General features: G+C 47.5%; 2 protein-coding genes across 3 annotated transcripts in view; one reads left to right on the top strand and one right to left on the bottom strand.

Annotated features, from left to right (window-relative positions):
* LOC146829692 (serine protease 23-like) overlaps nt 1-20,902 on the top strand; it is a 1,412,546-nt gene that overhangs the window by 500,389 nt on the left and 891,255 nt on the right. The window lies entirely within an intron of this gene.
* Nucleotides 1-20,902, bottom strand: part of LOC146829693 (nuclear cap-binding protein subunit 2-like) — a 58,080-nt gene that overhangs the window by 4,260 nt on the left and 32,918 nt on the right. The window contains exon 3 of the mRNA XM_085608395.1: nt 6,674-6,812. Coding sequence (XP_085464521.1) covers nt 6,674-6,812 — 139 coding nt within the window. The remainder of the gene's footprint in view (nt 1-6,673; nt 6,813-20,902) is intronic.

The following is a 20,902-nucleotide window of genomic DNA, read 5'->3' as shown; positions in this document are numbered from 1 at the left end:
ACTCTTCGTGCCCCTCACAGCCTACCGATTGGCATTGTCGGCCATTTCATTTCTGCCCTCTGTTGGCATACGCCGGGATCGGCGTATATGCAGAGGACGGTTAGGACCATCCGTGCTGTGGGCTGGTAACGTACTTAGCCTGGAGGATTCCAGTGACTATAACCTTTGTTTATTCCTTGTATCATTTTTGCCTTCATTAAAATAACTAAACCTTCACAAGTGGTTACGTTCTCATTATCGTGTCTGTTAAACGATCCTGAGACGTTCAGGGCGTTACAATACACTGCAGGAAATTAATTATAAAATGCCTTTACCACCTGGGAGACCAATCATATTGGGTATCAGAGCAGCAACTGAGAAACTCTGGGGATATGTGGATGTGTTTCTAAGAACTCTTGTAGCAAACCCCCCCCCCATCATATATTAACAACACGAAACAGATGCTAAAACTGTTGCATGAGGTAACATGGAGGGGATGGGGGTGGGAGGGTCTTGACTTTGAGGAAGAAGAGACCAGCAGAATATTTAGAACATCTGCATATGCTGCTAGACACGGTCCAACTTATATTGGAGAATGCGTTTCTTTCTAAAGGTGGATGGGGTACTGAAAGGTACAGGAGAATGCAATGGGTTCTAGATTTACACCCTCACACGCAAACCTGTTTATGGAGTGGTTCACGGAAAGGCAAACAAGGCCCACTGGCTAACAAATGAAACGACAATATACACTATAGGGGTAGGTTCATATGAGATGTTTTATTGATTTGGACTGAAAATGAGAATCAATTACAAGAATTCGACAGTCACCCTTTACCCATAGTAAGGAAAATACCATATTTCTGGATATTGAACTGTATGTTGAAAGGGGTAAAATCGAAAGTTAAAAAGTAACACAAGAAAACATCCTGCAACTCAGTCCTTCACTTCAGTAGCTCACTCCCAGCCCCCCAAACACAGATTAGGACCATTCTATTTACAGAATCCTGGACCTTAGTCTCCAACTTGACACTTTTAGCCAGACCTGCTTGCAGTGTCTACTGGGTCCAGTGCGGACTTGAGGCAGATGTTGGATATGGCACTTCCCTCTTGGATCATTGTTTTTGCCCTCTTTTGGTATGGCTCTAGAAGAGGTGCTACAAACTCTTTGATTTCTTCCCATTGCTATGCCCACACCTGTTGAAAAGAGCAATGCAGCTAGCAATCCTCCAGAGTGGCTGCTGTTATCTCAGTTTTTTACTCGTACAAAACATGTTTCTGCCTGTTCCTCCAGTGACACTTGAATCTGTGACAGTCACCCTTTTAATGAAAGCATTGTAGACTACCAAGTCAAAAGGGAGCAAAAGTCTTGAGGTATATGATTCGATACCCTTCTCTGGCGAGTCTGTGTCGAGGTTTTCCCAAACACTTCAAGGGCTTAGAGCTCCTGGAAGAATGCCTATTCGCCTTGAGGCTCTTCTTCATAGAAGATCGCCTGCTTTTCCTTGTGGGGTTCTAGTGTTGTCAGGGGCTCCAGTTCTGTGTGCCCTTCTTTACGACTCCGATTCAAAGATCTATTTGAGATGAGAAATCCCTTGCGTGACTAAGCAAAGTCTCTTACCTTCTATAAGAGGGCTGCTATTTCAGAGGCATTGCTTTTTCTTCTTGAACTTAAGCACTTGTACACTGTGGGCATCCTTTTCCTAACCTCGGTCTCAATACTTTTTTGGCGCAGTCTGTTCTTGGGGTTTCCCTCCTAGGTGTCCTTTTGTTTGGACTTGTGATGTTTTTGCAGTTGTTTAGTCACAGTTTTGGCATTGATGCAGCCTTAAAGTTCAATGCTCTTGGTTCGGACCGGCTTCACATTTGAGGTGTTATCTGGTGTCACTTCCTGCCTCCTTTGACATCTTCTACAAACGTTAAGGTTTTTCAACACTGACACTGTCCTGCACATTGGACTCCTCTCCTTGTGCAATCTGTTTCTTTGGTGTTGCCCTCCTTGTCAATGGATATGCAGAGGTCCTGCAGCGACTGCATCAATCAATCAATCATAGGCATTTATATAGCGCACTACTTACCCGGAGGGTCTCAAGGCGCTCGGGGGGGGGGGGGAGGGGGGAGTGCTGCTACTGCTCGAATAGCCAGGTCTTGAGCTTCTTCCTGAAGGAGAGGTGGTCTTGGGTCAGGCGCAAGTCGGTCGGTAGGGAGTTCCAGGTCTTGGCGGCCAGGTAGGAGAAGGATCTTCCTCCCGTTGTCGTTCTTCGGATGCGGGGGACGGCGGCGAGGGCGTGGCTGGATCGGAGATGTCGTTTGGGAGCGTAGAAGTTGATGCGGTTGTTGAGGTAGCTGGGGCCTTGATCGTGTAGGGCTTTGTGTGCGTGGGTGAGGAGGCGGAAGGTGATTCTTTTGTTGACGGGAAGCCAATGTAGGTCTCTCAGATGTCCGGAGATGTGGCTATGTCGTGGGATGTCGAGGATGAGTCTGGCTCAGGCGTTCTGGATCTGCTGGAGTCTCTTCTGGAGCTTGGCGGTGGTTCCGGCGTAGAGGGCGTTGCCGTAGTCCAGTCGGCTGGTGACGAGGGCCTGGGTGACCGTCTTCCTGGTCTCGGTGGGGATCCACCGGAAGATCTTCCGTAGCATGCGCAGGATGTTGAAGCATGACGAGGAGACGGCGTTGACTTGTCTGGTCATGGTGAGGGAGGAGTCCAAGATGAAGCCCAGGTTGCGTGCGTGGTCTGTCGGTTTGTGTGCGCAGCCCAGGGCGGGGGGCCACCAGGAGTCGTCCCAGGCGGAGGGTGAGGAGCCCAGGATGAGGACCTCCGTCTTGTCTGAGTTCAGTTTCAGGCGGCTGGTCGTCATCCACTCGGCTACGTCTTTCATTCCTTCGTGAAGGTTGGCTCTGGCTGCGGCGGGGTCGTTGGTCAGGGAGAGGATCAGCTGGGTGTCGTCAGCGTAGGAGATGATGTTCAGGTTGTGTTGGCGTGCGATGGCCGCAAGGGGGCTCATGTAGACGTTGAAGAGGGTGGGGCTCAGCGAGGATCCTTGAGAGACGCCGCAGATGACTTCGGTGGCCTCTGACTTGTACGGTGGTAGGCGGACTCTCTGTGTTCTTCCGTTGAGGAAGGAGCTGATCCAATCCAGTGCCTTCTCCTGGATTCCGACGTTGTTGAGGCGTTGCACAAGGGTGCGGTGGCTGACAGTGTCGAATGCCGCGGAGAGGTCTAGGAGGATGAGGGCCGCTGTTTCTCCGTTGTCCATCAGGGCTCGGATGTCATCGGTAGCAGCGATGAGTGCGGTCTCGGTGCTGTGGTTGGCTCGGAAGCCCGACTGTGAGGGGTCGAGGGATCCATTTGTCTCGAGGAAGGCGGCCAGCTGCTTGTTGACGGTCTTCTCGATGACTTTGGCTGGGAACGGGAGGAACGAGATGGGGCGGTAATTCTTGAGTTCGGTGGGGTCCGCTGTAGGTTTCTTGAGTAGAGCGCTGAGTTCGGCGTGCTTCCAGCTCTCCGGGAAGGTGGCGGTGTCGAAGGAGGTGTTGATGATGTTCCGCAGGTGGGGAGCGATGACAGCGTCGGCCTTGTTGAAGACGTGGTGAGGGCAGGGGTCGGTTGGAGATCCGGAGTGGATGGAGTTCATCATGCGGACGGTGTCTTCCGTGCTGATCGGAGTCCAGGCGCGGAGGGTGGTGGTGGGGGGCGGTGGTTCAGTCGTGGCGGGCGTCGGTTGTGTGCTGAAGCTGTTGTGTATGTCCGCGATCTTGTTGTGGAAGTAGGAGGCGAGGGAGTTGCAGAGGTCTTGCGATGGGGTGATGTCGTTGTTTCCGGCGTTGGGGTTGGAGAGCTCTTTGACGATGTTGAAGAGTTCCGTGCAGTTGTGTGCGTTGTTGTCCAGCCGGTCCTTGAATGCAGTTTTCTTAGTGGCGCGGATCAGTTGGTGGTGCTTCCGGGTGGCAAGCTTGAGGGCGGTAATGTTGTCTGGTGTTGGTTCCCCTCTCCAGGCTTTCTCGAGGGCTCGGCAGTTCTTCTTGGAGCTCTTGAGTTCGTCGGTGAACCAAGGGGCCTTCTTGCTGCCGGGTCTGCTAGGCGGTGTCCTTAGAGGGGCGAGTTCGTCCGCGCAGTTGCTGATCCACTTCGTGAGGTTGTTGGCGGCCTGGCTGGGGTTTGCTGAGCTGGCGGGAGGGTGCTGGCTCAGGGAAGCGGCGAGTTGGTCAGCTGTGATCTTGTTCCAGCTTCTTCGGGCAACCGGTTGCTGGTGGTGGTGGATCGTCGTTCTTCTGAAGTTGAAGTGGATGCAGCTGTGGTCCGTCCAGTGGAGTCTAGTGGCGTGGCTGAAGGCGATGTCTTTGCTGCACGAGAAGACGGCGTCGAGTGTGTGTCCGGAGAGGTGGGTGGGGGTGGACACCAGCTGCTTGAGTCCGAGGTTGGCGAGGTTGTCGAGCAGGGTGATGGTGTTGCGGTCGTTGTTGTTCTCCAGGTGGAAGTTGATGTCCCCCAGGAGGATGTAGTCAGCGGAGGGGAGGGCATGCGGGCTGACGAAGTCGGCGATGTCCTCGCTGAATTGTGTGCGTGGTCCCGGGGGTCGGTAGATCAGGGTGCCTCTGAGGGTGGTCTTCGGGTCGGTACGGATCTGGAAGTGTAGGTGTTCGGCGGTTGTCAGGGTGTCGTCGATGTTGGTCGTGATGTGGATGGTGTCCCTGTGGATGATGGCGATGCCTCCTCCCAACTGGTTGGCGGAGCGGTCCCTCCAGGTGATCTTGTAGCCCTCTGGGATGGCGATGTCGGGCGCTGAAGAGGCGTTCATCCAGGTTTCCGTGAGGAAGGCGACGTCAGGAGATGTGGTGTCGAGGAGGTTCCAAAGTTCGACGGCGTGCCTGTGGACGGAGCGGGTGTTGAGCAGGATGCACTTGAGGTGGTTGCTGCTGGTGTTCGGCTTGGTGGTTGCAGGTGTGGGGCAGGTCCGGATGCAGGTGAACTTGCAGGCGTGGCAGCTGAAGGGTCCGTGGGTGTGCTTCGGGGTGGCTCGGTAACATCCAGGGATGCCGCCGGTGTTGAGTGCGCTGAGTTCGGTGGCGTTGTAGGACAATCGGGTCGTCTTCCGTCTGTGGGGGCCAGGGGTCCTGGCACTGGGCGCGGTCCAGGCGCGGACGGGCGCAGACGGGCTTACCTTTGGCGCGCCTTTGGCGCACAATCGGCGCGCCCGCTGCGCGTGACCGCTGCGCGTTCGCACGGTCGCCATATATGGCGAAGTGCGAGGGAGGGCGGAGCAGCTGGGAGGCGGGAGCGGGGAGGTTACAGAAGAAAAAGGGGCGTGGTTAGCGGCGGTGGCGGGAAGCGGGCAGGGAGGACAACGAGAGACAGGGGGACCGGCGAACAACGAATACAGAACAAATTAACAAAGTATCATTGCAATTGTGCCCACCTTTGTTTTTTTCTCTTGCTTTCAGGGTCTTCACGGTCTTCCCGTTATGATCCTTTGGGAGGCAGACATTACAGACCTTATATGAAGCCTTCTGCGCAAACTGGTGATAACACTTTAAGCAGAACCTAAAAGACTATTCTTTATCTCTCTTAATTGTTCAGGGCTCCCGGATGCATATTTTCCAAAAGGCATGGTCGGGTTTCTCTGGGGTAATCCTGTTGGATTAGTCGTTTTTTTATTGGTGTTATCCAAAAGTTTGAAGTCCCTCATCAGTTTGTTGGTTAAATCACAACTTTTTGTAGTTTTGTTTGACAATCTATCAGCAGAGTCGATCAAGGAGATCTTCCGCTTGCTTCCTGGCTCAACAGCAGAAAAAGGGATATGAAGAGAATGACCATGCACAGGGGCTTACGGGGCATACATCTAACATCACAGGGAGAAGAAGATGCTACCAAATGGTTAGCAACGTCGAAAGAAAAAAAAATACCCCCACAACTACATAGAAACAAATGAATACAGAAAAGAGTCGCGCTGAAAAACAAAACTAAAAATGAATATCCCAAACTCCTCTCTTCCCCGGGACACCACTTCTATGACCTCTTATTCTAGTAAGGAAAGGACCAGTGCCTCGGAGGTGCAAGTCACCGAGCATCCTCCGAAGGACGGGCATCATAGGGAGGTCAGTCATGATCGCCTCCCAACTGGTGACAGAACTGGTATTTACCCCTACCAGAAGATGGTGGCATGAGAAGAGATTGAGGAGTCAGAGGGTTTTAGAGGTGGCAGAGACTGCATAAGACCGGGGGCCTGGATTACCTACTACTGTTGATGCTTTCTACATCCAGTCCTTTCTGGAACGCAGCAATATATCTGCTGGCATGTTTGAACAAGTCAAGACAACTGCTGCTGGGACTGCACACTTCTATAGTAACTATGAAACTTCCGATTTAATTGGTGGACTACTCCAGACCCAAGGCTTGAGCAGTCATCCTGCTATCCTTGAAGGAGAAATCAGCTTCCTCTGCAAATAATCTTTGGCAGACATAGGGCATGTCCATAAGATTAGCTTAGATGGTCCCTGAAAGTCCAATGGAAAACTTCCAAGCGTAGCACCATAACATGGTAGACGCAAACACCCATAGACTTAGCAACAGTATCCGCTCATGCCATCCTCGTGTGGAAAGGCCGGCCTATACATCTGAATAAGGGAGTTTTGAGAGGAAAAAAAATACAAAACAGATATACAAAACAGTTTTTAAAAGCATCAGGTTTGAATCTACCTGTCCACCAGTCTTTCCTCTGCCGTATTGGCGACCCTCTTTGAAACCTGCATCCCAGTCTGTTCGAATTATACGGTCATCCATTCGAGTGCCATTGAGGAACCTCATGGCGTGTTCTGCATCTACTCTGGTGTAGTATCTGGAATAATATGATGCAAGGAATAACAGCCTGAAAACATGGTGAATCCAAACCTATATTGTGTAGAGGAGATAACCAAGTACCTTGTACAATTCATCACCTTTGAACAGACCAAAACAGCGCAACAGACTTTACATTTCCAAATGATGTAAATGTAGGAGACATGACAACTCTCAGCCCTGTGCCATATTTTAAAGATTAGCTGATATTTACAAACTGTACCACACTGTTTAAAAAGCTGATGAAGGCTCACTAGCGACCATCCTCTTAATGCTCCCACAGCACTTTCAACCATTAGTAACCCTTTCCGTGCTCAATATGACTAATTGTCCACTTTTATCTAGTTCACACGTATTAGCATAAGTACTCTATCCAGATAGTGCATACATATCATTAACCATAGTCCACTAACCCCAAAACTACAAATCAAGTTCCTTTCATCTTGCCCAACTCTATTACTATTGCCGCTACATCTAAAAGGGATCCCACAGTACTAATGTAGCCTCTGTGCACTTACAGTTTCGTGCTCCATGCCACAATTGCTCCTCCTCTTTTCAGATCTCAATGAAATTACATGATTACTGATTATGAAAGAATGGGTAAGAGGACAAGTCTGACTTTTCATTAGATGGCTTCTTTGAGGTTTTGCAACTAGAAATAAATGTAGTGCGATTCCTTTCACCCAACCCACAAATCGACTATTACGAGGCACAGTACATTCACATAGGCCATTTCTTCATGTGGCAAACAAAACTGACAGCTCTCTACGCCGGCCACCACCCACAGCCGGTTCTCCTATCAACAAACCTTCACCACCCTCCGCACCACCACAGCCGACGCCTCCACGCCAGCCGCCCCAAAGCCCTGAGATGCAACCTCCTCAACATGCGCTCCATGCATAGACACGCAGTCGAGATCTGGGACCTCTGGCACCCTCTCGCCAGATGTTGCCTTCTTCAAGGGGCCATGGACCAACCCCACCTCCGCCCCCAACATCGCCATCCCCGACGAATACCAGATCCAGAGGAAGGACTGCCCCAACCGCCCAGGGGGAGGACTCGCCATCGCACACAAGAGCACCCTGCGACTTGCCATCTCCAGCATGAGCCACTTCGGTCCACCACCGAACACCTCCACGTTCAGATCCAGACCAGCCCCTGAATGACCTTACAAGGCACCCTGGCCTACAGACCTCCCGGACCTCGAACCGCATTCACCACTACCATCGCTGACCTCATTGCGCCCCACGCCATCGCCTCCATGGACTACATACTCATCAGAAACCTCTACTTCCAACTCGACAACCTCAGCGACCCAAACTACGCCACCCTCCTGGACAAGCTCGCCAACCTCGGACTGCAACAACTCATCACCACCCCTACCCACAAGTCAGGACCCACCCTCAACCCCATCTTCGAAGGAGGCAACAACGTCCACTTCAGCCACACCACGCAAACCATCTGGACAGACCACCACTGCGTTCACTTCCACGTCCAAAAACCCACCGCACCCAAAACAGCACCCAGCCCAGCACGAAGGAACTGGAACAAGATCACAGAGGAACACCTCAACTCCAGCCTCAATCGTGTAGAGCCCAACCATGACAGACGCCAACTCCGCAGCCAAAATACTTCACAGATGGATCACCAACTGCACAGATGAGCTTGCCCCCCTTCACAACCCTGACAGACCGCGACCTAGGAAGGCCTCCTGGTTCACCACCGACCTCCAAGAAGCCAGACGCACCTGCAGACACCTTGAGAAGAACTAGAGAAACAGCAAAACTTCGGAAGACCACTCCACTTACAGGAACGCCATGAAAGAATACCACCAACTCATCGTATCCACAAAGAGGACCGTCATCCGTAACAAAATCCACGCCAACACCAGCAACGCCAAGGAACTCTTCAACATCATCCAGGATTTTACCAAGCCACCCAGCGAAGCCACGGACGTCACACCCTCCCAGAACCTCTGCAACAAACACTGCTCCTACTTCCACCTGAAAATAGATCCCTCTATGACAACTTCGACAAACAGACACAGGACACCGAACCCACTCCGCTCCCCAGCAACTAAAGTCAGCCTACCATCTCCTCCTGGACCCCAGTCATCACCGAAGACACCACATCGACCATGAAAGGCATTCACTCAGGAGGTCCCACGGACCACTGTCCTCCGCACATCTTCCACAGAGCTGCCACCGCCATCGCACCGAAGCTACGACGCACCATTAATGCATCCCTCGACACCGGCACTTTCCCAGACGACTGAAAGCGCGCAGAAGTCAAGCCACTCCTTAAGAAGCCCTCAGCAGACCCAACGGATCTCAAGAACTAACAACCCATCTCTCTCCTTCCCTTCATGGTCAAAGTCACCGAAAAGATTGTGAACTCCCAACTAACGAAATTTATAGAAGAGAACTCCATCCTCGACTCCTCCCAAACCAGATTCCGCAGCAACCACAGCACCGAGACCGCCCTACTCGCCGCCACAGACTACATCCGCGCGCTTCTCGACCAAGGACACACCGCAGCCCTGATCCTGCTCGTCCCCTCTGCAGCCTTCGACACGGTCTCCCACCGCCAGACTCCAGGACCCAGCATACAGGGGACCGCCTCGATTGGCTCCGCTCCTTCCTCACCGGCAGAACCCAAGGAATCAGACTTCCTCCCTTTCTTTCCGAACCCACAGTGATCAGCTGCGGAGTGTCCCAAGGATCATCACTCAGCCCCACCTTTTTCAACAACTACATGGCCCCCCTCGCCACCATCGTCAGACAGCATGGACTCAGCATACAGCTCATCCTGTACCTCACCAAGGACCCCCTCACCACCAGACTCAGCTTCCAGGAAGGAATGAAGGATGTTGCAACCTGGATGAGCAGCAGCTGCTTGAAGCTCAACTCGGAGAAGACAGAAGTCCTCGGACCCTACCCCTCTGTATGGGACAGCACCTGGTGGCCCCCCCGCCCTCGGCTGCCCTCCCAATCCCACAGACCACGTCCGGAACCTCTGCATCATATTAGACTCATCCCTCTCCATGACCCGGCAGATCAATGCCGTCGCCTCCACTTGCTTCAACATCCTCTGCGTCCTTCGCAAGACCTTTAAATGGATCTCGCGCAGAATCAAGAAAGGCTGTCACTCACACTGTCATGACCAGCAGACAGGACTACGGAAATGCCCTCTACGCCAGGATCAACAAATCTCTCCTCCGCAAGCTCCAGACCATACAGAACATCGTGGCCAGACTCGTCCCCCTACACAAACATATCACTTATTATTTTTATTTTATTTTTAATCCTATTTGTACTAGTTGTTTTTAAATGTTTTTTAATCTTTTAAATTGTGTTAATAGATCTCCTGATCACGATTGATACCTAAGGCTGTAATTTACAGGGTGACTAGTAGTAGTGTCGCCGGTAAACATTTTATGAAATTGTGGTACATCATTTCTTGCCGGTTTTGAATGATATTTTGTATTATTATTAATTCCATAAATTGCTGTGTTTTATAATTTTTGTAATCTATGAACGATTGTTATATTTAATTGTGCTTTTATGGCTGTACAGCCAAAATAAAGTTTTTTTTTACTTGACTTGACAAACATATCACCCCACACCTGCTAGACCTCCACTGGCTCCCCGTCGAGAAAAGAGTAACCTTTAAGATACTCACCCACGCCTACAAATGCCTCCACAACATCGGTCCCCAATATCTCAACAAAAGAATCGCTTTCCACATACCCAAGAGAAACCTCCGATACGCAGATCTCGACGAAACCCCGTGCATCCGCAGAGCCAGAACAGGTGGGAGAGCCTTTTCCTACGTCGCAGTAAAGACCTGGAAAGAGCTCCCCATTAACATCAGACATGCACCCACTCTGTATATCTTCAGGAAGACCCTCAAGACCTGGCTGTTCGACTGACCAATTCCCCCCCCCCCGCCAGCACCTTGAGACCCTCAAGGGTGAGTAGCGCAGTTCACAATTCCCTGATTGATTGAAACGGTTGCAGAGGAGGAGGAAAGATTACACTTTAAGGAGGCTCCACCAGGTTACTTGACAGATGTTACACTGTAAAAAGCACCACCAAGGACTGGTCCAATTGATCAATAGCAGCTGGAAAATATTTGATGTATCAGAGATGGAGGAAATGTTAAAAAAAACAACAACAAAAAACTACACAAAGCATTCTAGTCTTAGCCAAAATGTATTAGTCTACGTAACCACATTACACAAGCCAGCATTCTTTGAAGTAAACAGGGCCACGCGTTAGTGGGAGACAACAGACCACTGCAAATGGTATAGGTGACCCCATGCTAAAGAAGTGTATTTATACTTGCTTCACTGGTTACAAACAGAGATGAAATGGTGCCAACATGGGTTTGGATGCTAATGTAGTGGTACATATTTGAACTAACTTTGAAGTCAAATAAAAGTAGCCACTTGCAGAACATAGAATTTTCTGATGGACTGATACAGTAATAAGAATTCTTCAGCTCCCAATCTTCTAGATCACCTCAAGTCATTCAGAACTTCTCCTGCTATGTATCCCAAGAACGTATGCTGAAATACTCTGCGCTTCAAGATCACTGGCTACCAACGGCCAACACCCTCAATACCAAGAACGGTCCAGCCTCCTCCAGCAAATATTCCATCATACTCATTGCTGGTCCTCATACTCCAACATCACTCGGACCACAATCAAGAAGATAAAAAATACACAGCTAGAAGTAACTCTGGGGTTGCAACCCACTGATCCGATGTAATGGATGACCAGCCAGTGAGGAACTACTATTTCCTGTTCCATAGTGGCTGAACATGAAAGGGCAAATCAGAGCACCTTCGGAACTGCTGTTACAGGGAAGAGAGAAAACAAAAGTCAGGAGACTGCAGTCATTCCTGGAGTAAATGGACTCAACTGTCACAAAACCGTTTTCCCCTAAAGGGCTGTTGCACCGACTGGGAATGTTGACACTGCTGGCCTCTGGGATAGCACCTAAACCAATCATGCGCACCATTCCAGCACAGATCCTGTGCAATGTGTTTCAAGAATAGAGTAAATCAATGGTCAGAACAGATTATGGAGCTACATTAATGTAAAGTGTATATGTAAAGTGCATGTTCACCCAAGGGTATCTTGGTGCTGAAAAACATATGTTTATTGTTACCTAACTCAATGGTACTCATTTTATCGACCTCGGAAGGCTGAAGGGCCGAATAGACCCTCAAGGATTAGAATCTGTGACCATGAGGTCAAATATAGGCTCCTACAGTGGGAGCATTAGTCCACTAAGCCACCAGACCCAGCTGTCACAATGATGCAGACATTTTAAGCTTGACCTGAAATGCTACTTACGTGCATTAACTCCAATTCTCATCTTCTCTCTGCATTGGTAAATCATGGCTGGAGTGCACCACCAAGTGGAAAGACTATGAGCAAAATGTGAAACAAATTGTTTACCTTAGGTAATGCTCTTTCTGGTGGATATTCAACCTAACCCGATTCCTCATCTTTATATTTTCTGGTGCCACAGTGAATCAGGAGATTTTTTCAGCAATGTTCCCTATGTGCCCGTAAGTAGCGCGTACGCCTCTGGAATGACTTCATACATACGGCCCTGGAAGTGACGGAGCATATTCATCGCCATTCTGAACACTGACATCGGCTTGTTAATCTTCCTCCTTCCATGCCCTCATACGCAGAGCACATTGAACAAACTATGGGACATTGTGCCAAAATCTAACGTGGGACCTTATTATGAAGTATCAGAGTCACTGGGAAGGTTGGAGGACAGAGAGGAATCTGAACTGAAACAGAATATCCACTAGAAACAGTGTCACTGAAATTTGCTTTTCTGGTGGGTTCTTCCAACCGTAGTTTCATCACTTTTAGACTAGACAGCACATCCATACCCCTTCCGAATCCACCCCCCCACCCCCCACAGGGGGAAGATCTGAGGAGTGGATTCAGATTAGGCTGTCAAAGGCAGTGTTTCGTAAACACCTGATGTCAAAGCCTGGAAGAAGTCCAGAACCGGCAATCCCCAACCCCCCCCTCCCCAAGATGCAGAAATAAACTGCTGTGCCACATGTAGAGCGTATTAAAACTCCAAGCAGTGACTATAGGCAGAGATTAGTGGGTAGGACTATTGTATTTCAGAACATCAATCACAATCTCGCGTTGAAGCACTGGACAATAAATTCCTTTACTTTTTTAATTCAGCAATGACATTCTAATCACCTTTTTGCTCAATTTATTTAGAGTTTTGTATAGTTTGAACATGACCGAGTTGGGTATCAGAGCGCTTTACATACAGTTGAGACATACAGCTAACAGTAGAAAGAGTTTGGTTACCGGAATATTTTTGCCACCTGGTGCGGCAAACCACTGCTCTTGGATGCACTTTGGGTAGCTTTATTTCCACTGATCGTGTGAATTAAAAAAAAAAATATCTGCCAATTGTATAGCTTAAGTGAGAAGGTAGGTCCCGCTATTTTGAAGTCTCTACCATCACGATTTAAACTTGCACCTAGGAACTGTTTTTAGGGATTGATCCCACTGTAAATCTGATGGAGGCTCACAAGCGACCATCCTCTTGATGCTCCCACTGCACTTTCAACCATTAGTAATCCTTTCCCTGCTCAACATCAATAATTGTCCACTTTAATCTAGCTCACACTTATTAGCAGACAGTATGCTGATGAAATACTTCTGTACCTTTAGAGACGACGAAAAGTAAATTAAAAGTCTTTAAAATATTGTTGGTGCTCTGAAGACTTGGGCAACAGTAGTCCACAGTGCTTCCTCTCACAAAGTGGTCACCAGATTTGGACCATAAATGCACACTGTATATTCCCACAAGTCAATCAATTTAGATCAGATGCTGAACACTGGCAATGCCTTCCGATGTCTAAGAAGGCAAGGCATAATTATATAAAATGATGTCCTCCTCAGACATATATATTCTGCAAAAAATCCTGTTTGAGTGCACAGATCTAGTTCTCATGCACTGATTGATTCAGATAGTGGGTCACAAAAAAGTAACCGGAGAGACCCATCCCTTCCGTGAGAAGAGTTACAATCTGAGGGAGATGGGTTCACTGCTAGGACTTCAGAAGAGGGTCATGACTTCTATCACATAAGATGAATGGGCAGGTTCAGCCATGAAAACATGAAGCTTCAGAAAAGAAATAGTCTTGCCAAAAACCCAAATTTTGAGATATGTACAGTTCAAACACGCTCTCCATAAAGACAAAGATCAACTGGTGGATGCTCTTGCCTTTAAAGAACATGGTACTGATGGTTTATAGGCAGACAAAGACGCTAACAGAAGTGATCTATAACACACCGAGTGCCTGGGAGTAGGGGGTGACAGACCGGTAAGGGATCTAGGAAACTTAGAGGACTCTGAAGGGAGGAGTCTCCCTGGGTGCTCGGAACAGATGCAGCTTATACAAATTCACCGATCGGGTATGCTACATGCATACATAGAGCAAGGCCTTTGGTCTTACCCAGCTTGGCCTCTATGATAAAGCTGTGATGAGAGCTCGTTTTAAACCCGAGGTGGGATTGCTCAATGGTTAACAAGTTCTGGCATATGTTGGGAAGTAGACTGTCGGGTGTAACAAAAATTACGATATATCAGGCCCAAAAAATGATGCTATTTGGTGTGTGGAAGACTACCTAAATATGGGATGACCCTGTGCAATATAGGATTGGCCGTTGCTAGAAGAAATGTAGCCAAGAAGATGGGGTGAGTGGACGACCTAGATGAAGAAATCTGAGCAAAAGCGCAGCATTGATTTGGTTATCTTAAAAAAAAAAAACTCCTAAAAAATAAAATAAGTAGTCACGCTCACAGAAAGTAGTCACGCATATAGAAAGTAATCTGATAAAAAAGCATTTGCAATGCAACAGGTCTCGCATTTAAGAGAGTTTGAACTATTGACATTGTAAATGACAATGCTTTTATTTATGTTTTGGTTTTTAAAACAAACGTTTGCAAATGCTTGTTTAGTCATAGAGCTTGCTAGATCACTCAGTAAGCTAAATATCCGCTATTAACATCTGTATATGCCATGCACATTACGAGTTCACATCCCCAGAGGACCAGCTCCACATTTCTTTAATCTTCCAAAGTTCCATGGTGGTTGTACCATGAAACTTTCTAATACACATTGACAGCGCTTGCAAGCAGCAACAAGCCCCTCCACTCCACACACACACAAGCCCCCCCCACCCAATCAATGCATCCCTTTATACAACGCCCAGGTGCGTGGTCCTCCCTTCAGCTGGGAAGATTTTAATGTGCTCATGTGCACCAACATGTGGAAAATTGTTTTTCATGATAGTGAGCCTGTACGGGCTGAGAAAAAAAACCGAGTAAAACAGAAGCTATTTAAAATTTACTGATGGAGGCGATGAAAGCAGAAGTAAGATTTTAATGTGTTCAAGTGCCGCATCATTGAAAAATTGGTTTTCACAACAGCAAGCGTGAACGGGCTAAGTAAACAAGCAATAAAAACAACAAGCGGTCGAGATTGTCCCAGCAGCTTTAAAAGTGAAAGCGCACACAGCGCACTGAATGTAAACAAAGCATGTCGTCCTGCCAGAAGTAGTACAAACTCAAAGAAAATCGGGCTCACAACACTAAAAATAACACACACCGTGTAAGAACTGAGGTAAAAGAGGCCAGTTGCCATGGGAGGATACAAATGAAATGGTCCTACTAAGGAGGGACTAACAAGCCTCACAATGAATCAGAAGACAGCATTTACAAAGGACAAACACACAAGCCAATGAAAAGTAAGGGCAGGGGGAGTGGATGAAGCTTCTCTCCGTACTGAACTACCAAAGATCTTCGCAGAGCAGCGCTTGCGCGCTGGCTCAGGCTTGACCTAGAAACAAGTAAAATAGGAGCTATTTAAAATTTACCGATGGAAGCTCTGAAAGCAAAGGGAAGATTTTAATTTGTTCAAGTGATGCATGGAAAAATTGGTTTTCACAATAGCGAGAGTGGACGGGCTAAGTAAAAAAAAAATTTAAAAAAGTAAAATAGGAGCACTCGCTTGAAATATATAATAAATAGTGTTGAAACAATGGTTTAAAATGGACATAGTGTATGTTTCGGGGAAGTTGGGCGGTACGCTAGGGAGGGCTAAAGCATGGAAAAGGCATGACATATGCATACAATGGACGAATGAGGAGAACGAATAACGGAGCGCTGCTAATGTCCACAAATGACAAGCCTGTGGGTGGTCTGAATCCCACAAAGCAGATACACCAGGTCTCGGTTCGAGACAGCGCATGCGTGCCGTCTAGAGCAGAGACCTAAAAAAACCAACTGGGCGCCAAGTGATGCCACACCTCAACATCCTACAAGCCAATGAGAAACGGATCCTCTGCAAGAGCAAATGTCCCTATTTGGATGTTAACAATGAGAACACAGATGTGAAGCCATGGAACTGCATTGTAATGTATATGTCGAAGAAACAGGTAATCATAATACAAATGCTTATTATAGTTATTCAATGCAATGTGATAATTCAGTCTGCTTGAATATATTAATGTTTTCTGTACATTTTAAATTCTGTTTTCCACTTTTAAGATAATGTATAATGCTTCACAGAAACTGGTACTTTGATTTCTCACTTCTTGTTTTCAAACAGGCAGGCTTTGTGGCAAGTAAATGAAATGGGGCACTCAGATTAGGGACTCCAAGCCCTAGCATTCCAGAGCACAAGGACAGGGCGGAGGAGGCAGGTCCCACCTCGTTGTAGCACTTTATAGCGCAGGAATGTTGCGCGCTGCGCAGGCGGCCCCCGGGCAAAGCCCAAACCAAAGGCAGGCCTGTCTTCACCCGAAGGAGGCGGGGCCACCTCTCCATTGCCATAAGTGCACTTGTTTCCTGACGCACAACTACTTCAATGAGGTTATGGTGACTGAGAGCCCCACACATTTGACTCTTAGTCTACCGTTTGATTTATTTTATGTTGAATCCATACTGGCCTAAAACGTGTTGTGGGCTCTTGAATTTAACCATGCACTGATTGTTTGGGGAGTGCTGTTGACAAGAAACACCATTTAGATGGGAAAGAAGAAAGCTGCTTTAAGCTTTCAGAGGGGAGAAAAGGAACAAGAAACCAGTGACTAATTTTGCAGCAAATTGTGTAGTAGCGGATATAAATCTGATTGAGGAAAAGGAGACTATGTTGGGGGATAAGACGTAGTCAACGACTGGGGGAAACCATAGATGGGAAAAGCTGGCAAAAAGTTATTATAAAATATAAAAAGAGAAGGGGTGCTCAAGTACAAGTCCAGCACTTCTAATTGCAGAGAGCATTAGTCAACTAGCAACACACTGGTAGTCGTCCCTCCTATATTGGTGCCACAGGTTGTCTGCAGTAACAGATATGCATCAATTGAGTCCACAGAATACTTTGTTGGCTAATACCGCAGATATCTTTCTAAAGAGAGAGAAACTGATTTTTTGGGTACAATTATGCCCTGATGTCAATTCTGGGGTATCAGACATCCAATTTTTCAAATTGAAGTCTAAAATTCATGACCTAAAATCTATGGTTACCAACCTAATGGATGGTGTGGTTCATCTCAGCACTGGTAAATCTGTGCATCCAGTAGGAGACTTGCAGGATGGCGACGCTACTTGTCTTGCTCATGCTCATCAGTTGGGGAGTCCCTTCAGGGGACGCTACCAGACGCCAGGGCTTGTAAGCGCAGCCATGTCTCTTGCCATCTCCCATCTATTAACCTTGCTAATAGACACAAATAACATGTCAATATAGAAGGCAGAGATCTTCTTCCAATGACAGCCCAGAGAAGGGTGACATATAGGGATGGTAACAGCAAGGAGACAGATTTACATCGTCGTCCCCATACAACTACAACATTGTGCCCCATGGGCAATATTCTGAGCCCAATACACCAACTACCATCCATGACCTGCATTTTTTTTTTTTTTTTTGAAAAACTTTTTTATTGGCATTTATAGGTAATAATATGCACAGGTGGTATCGCCATTAACACAGAGACTTACATAGCAAGAGCGCCCAATTGCAGCCCTTTCGACCTCACAGTCTCGTGGGCGCTCAGGCCATCCGACCCTATCCTAAGTAGGGCTGCAGGTGCGTGGCCGGGATCAGCCGCTGGGTATGCCCTACCGGAGCACGCCCTGATCGCCGCACCGCAGGGTCGCCGTGCAATGTGATTGAACCCCTTTGAGTGGTGTCTCGGAGGCTAGAGAAGTGCAGCCAATGAGTAACTATGAACGAACTGGGGGCAGGGAACCAGGGGATGGGGGGGGGGGGTGCACTATGTCGTCTATCAGGAATGCTTGTGGCTATGCGCTCGAGAGCTGGACCAACTACCATCCATGACCTGCATATACGTAAATCACTCCAGTGTGCACGTCTCCGATGAGAGAAATATTTTCACGGTTAATGTCCCTAAATTGGATGCACACTGAGTCACCCATGAAGATGCAGAATCCTTAAAAATTAAGTAATTTACTGCATTAGAAGTGTGTAGCATTGTTATTTGCAACGACATAGTGAGCATCAAGCACTATTCCCATCCAAGCGGTAACTGGGATCAAACCAAAATCACTTTAACCAGCGCAGTTTTAGCAAGGGGACTTTTATAACATGGCCTCAGCTCTGACTCCTCGCCCCCAATCAGGTTCAGAGATTCAATTTAAACCTGTGCTGCCTACAGATTTTAATTGAGAAAGACCAATTACTCTTGCACCTTAGAGAACAGCCTCCATTATAGATTCTATCGATCCGCCATCTAGCTCTCAGTGACTCTAGCCAAAACGGAAAACATCCAAAAAATCCCAACCTTTAGAAGCCAAGTCGTCCTGTAAGATGGTTCTTAACTCAGAATTAGCTCTTCATGTAAAATAACATTTTGGATTTGAAAATGCAAGTCCTGTTTCCAACAATGAGTTTCTATCTTTATGTAAGCATGACCCTTCTTGTTTGTCCAATCAGAAAGGCAGAACAGAAGAGCACCTATTGACTTTGGATTTGATTAAGTGAGCTCTAGAAGTCCAAAGGAAACCTGACTAATCCAATTTTGGAAACTTTATGTTTGTCTCTTGGAACATCAAAGGTCTAAAATCCAAATGAACGAATAGCAATTGGGCCTTTTTTATTGACGCTTTTGATGTTTGCTTGCTCCAAGAGAATTGGATGACTACTTGTGTATTAAGACCAGGTTTTAGAAGTTTCCAAATCGTCGCTAGAAACTCCTTGGCGTGCCAGGCAGCTTATGAACACAGGTTAAAACATCTCTTCAATGTACAGTAAAGGATATTTCTAGTTCATTCCAGGATATACTTATTTTTAAATTATTTTACGTAATGGTACAGCTATATTGTTGATTAATGTACAAAATAGATCTAATAACTATAGAATTTCCTACTTTAAGACACCTGGACCGGCTGTTAAAATCACGCAGCAAAGATTGTGGACTCACAGTAGGAGGAATTTTAATGTTCGCTGTCCTACAACTTATTAATATTACTTTGTCACGTAGTCTCAGCGCGTCCAATGGTCGTTCACCATCGGATAGTACATCCGTTCCAACTTACAAAAGGCAAACTTATAGAAATAATGGGGATTACCTATTGTCAACGTGCGAGTTGCTTGACTTGTGTGTACCAAGGGATGAGAGTGATCACAACCCTATAATTTTCCAAATGGCAGGCTTATTGACAAACAACTTATCTGACAGTTTATTTCAGGGCAGTAAGAATTTAATTATAACAAATTATATGAAAAATTTGAAATGGGCGCTCCTAGCGACAGCACTAAATCCTATTCTTGCAAGTACTCATACAGCACTCGATCTCTTTAAAGTGCTTATGAGTTGCCAAAAGCAGCATTCTTGAGATCCACGATGCACTGTTTGTAGAGATCAAGAGGTTTTTTGGGAAACCCAGGACAGGGAGAGTAAGACAGCAGAAAGCTCAAGAGTGGTTTAATTCAAACTGTCACCTCAAAAAAGTGACTATTGTTGTAGGAGAGTAGGATCTGCTTCTTATAGTTACCCCCACTTTTTGCTGATGTATCACTGTTTTCGACTTAGACTGACTGGGATCCTGCTATTCAGGACCCCAGTTTATCTGCTTTCTCCTCTAAATTGATTGCATGTACTTTAGGTACACTCCAGATTGGATACTAGGGGACCCTTATCAGTCCCAAGTATATGGTACACCATGGACCCAGGGCATAGGTACCTCAGAGGCCTCCCAGGGGCTGAAGCATGTATTGTGCCACCCCTGAGAGCCCATTCAAAATGACACCACATGTCTGCTACTGCAGCCTGTGTAAGGTGGTGCATGCACCCCTTACTCGGATATAGGTTACCTATATCCAAGTAAGGATCACTGCACATATAAACCTATCAGTCACCCCTATGGCATGCCTTATCAATCCTGAAGGCAGGGTACGTGGTTTATGTGAGAGGGTGCCCATGCATGAGCAGAGCCCCTCTGCAGCCTTCGGAAGCTATTTTCCAGGGTTGTCTGTGATGCAGCCAACCATATATATTTAAGTGCATTATAACCTCACAGTAAATGTTAACTTTAAAACGGCTGCTTAGAAACATGTTGTGTTTGGTGTCAAACACCTAGGCATCATACCTCCCCGCCAGTAACTGGCGGGAGAGGTATGATTCCACCCTTCTAGAGGGACTTATGTGAAACACCGGTACACCCGGTACCAGCTTTCTCGACCTAGGCATCACAAAATGGATGCTGCCAACCACAGACACGAGTCTGTCCTCCTGCTGTTGAGCCAAGCTCAAGCAGAGGAAGGCCTGACAATAGGTTTCCTGTCACAGGGAGGTGTGACCACCTCCCAGACAGGCTTTAGTGTATTGGGGCTGGGTGGGTGCACTCCAAGAGTGCCAGAAAGTCTGCACTGGGGGCACATTTGGTGTCCCCATGCATAGTCCAGCTCAAACCGGTTGCAGGAGCCATTTGCTCCTGCTCTAGCGCGAAACTGGACAAAGGACATGGGCGTAGCCACCCCTCTGTCCTGACCTTCCCCTAGGGGGG

Source organism: Triturus cristatus, chromosome 5_2 (assembly GCF_964204655.1).
Source record: "Triturus cristatus chromosome 5_2, aTriCri1.1, whole genome shotgun sequence".
NCBI classification, from domain to species: Eukaryota; Metazoa; Chordata; class Amphibia; order Caudata; family Salamandridae; genus Triturus; species Triturus cristatus.
Note: the sequence above shows the minus strand (reverse complement) of the source record. Positions and strands in the feature narration are given on the sequence as shown.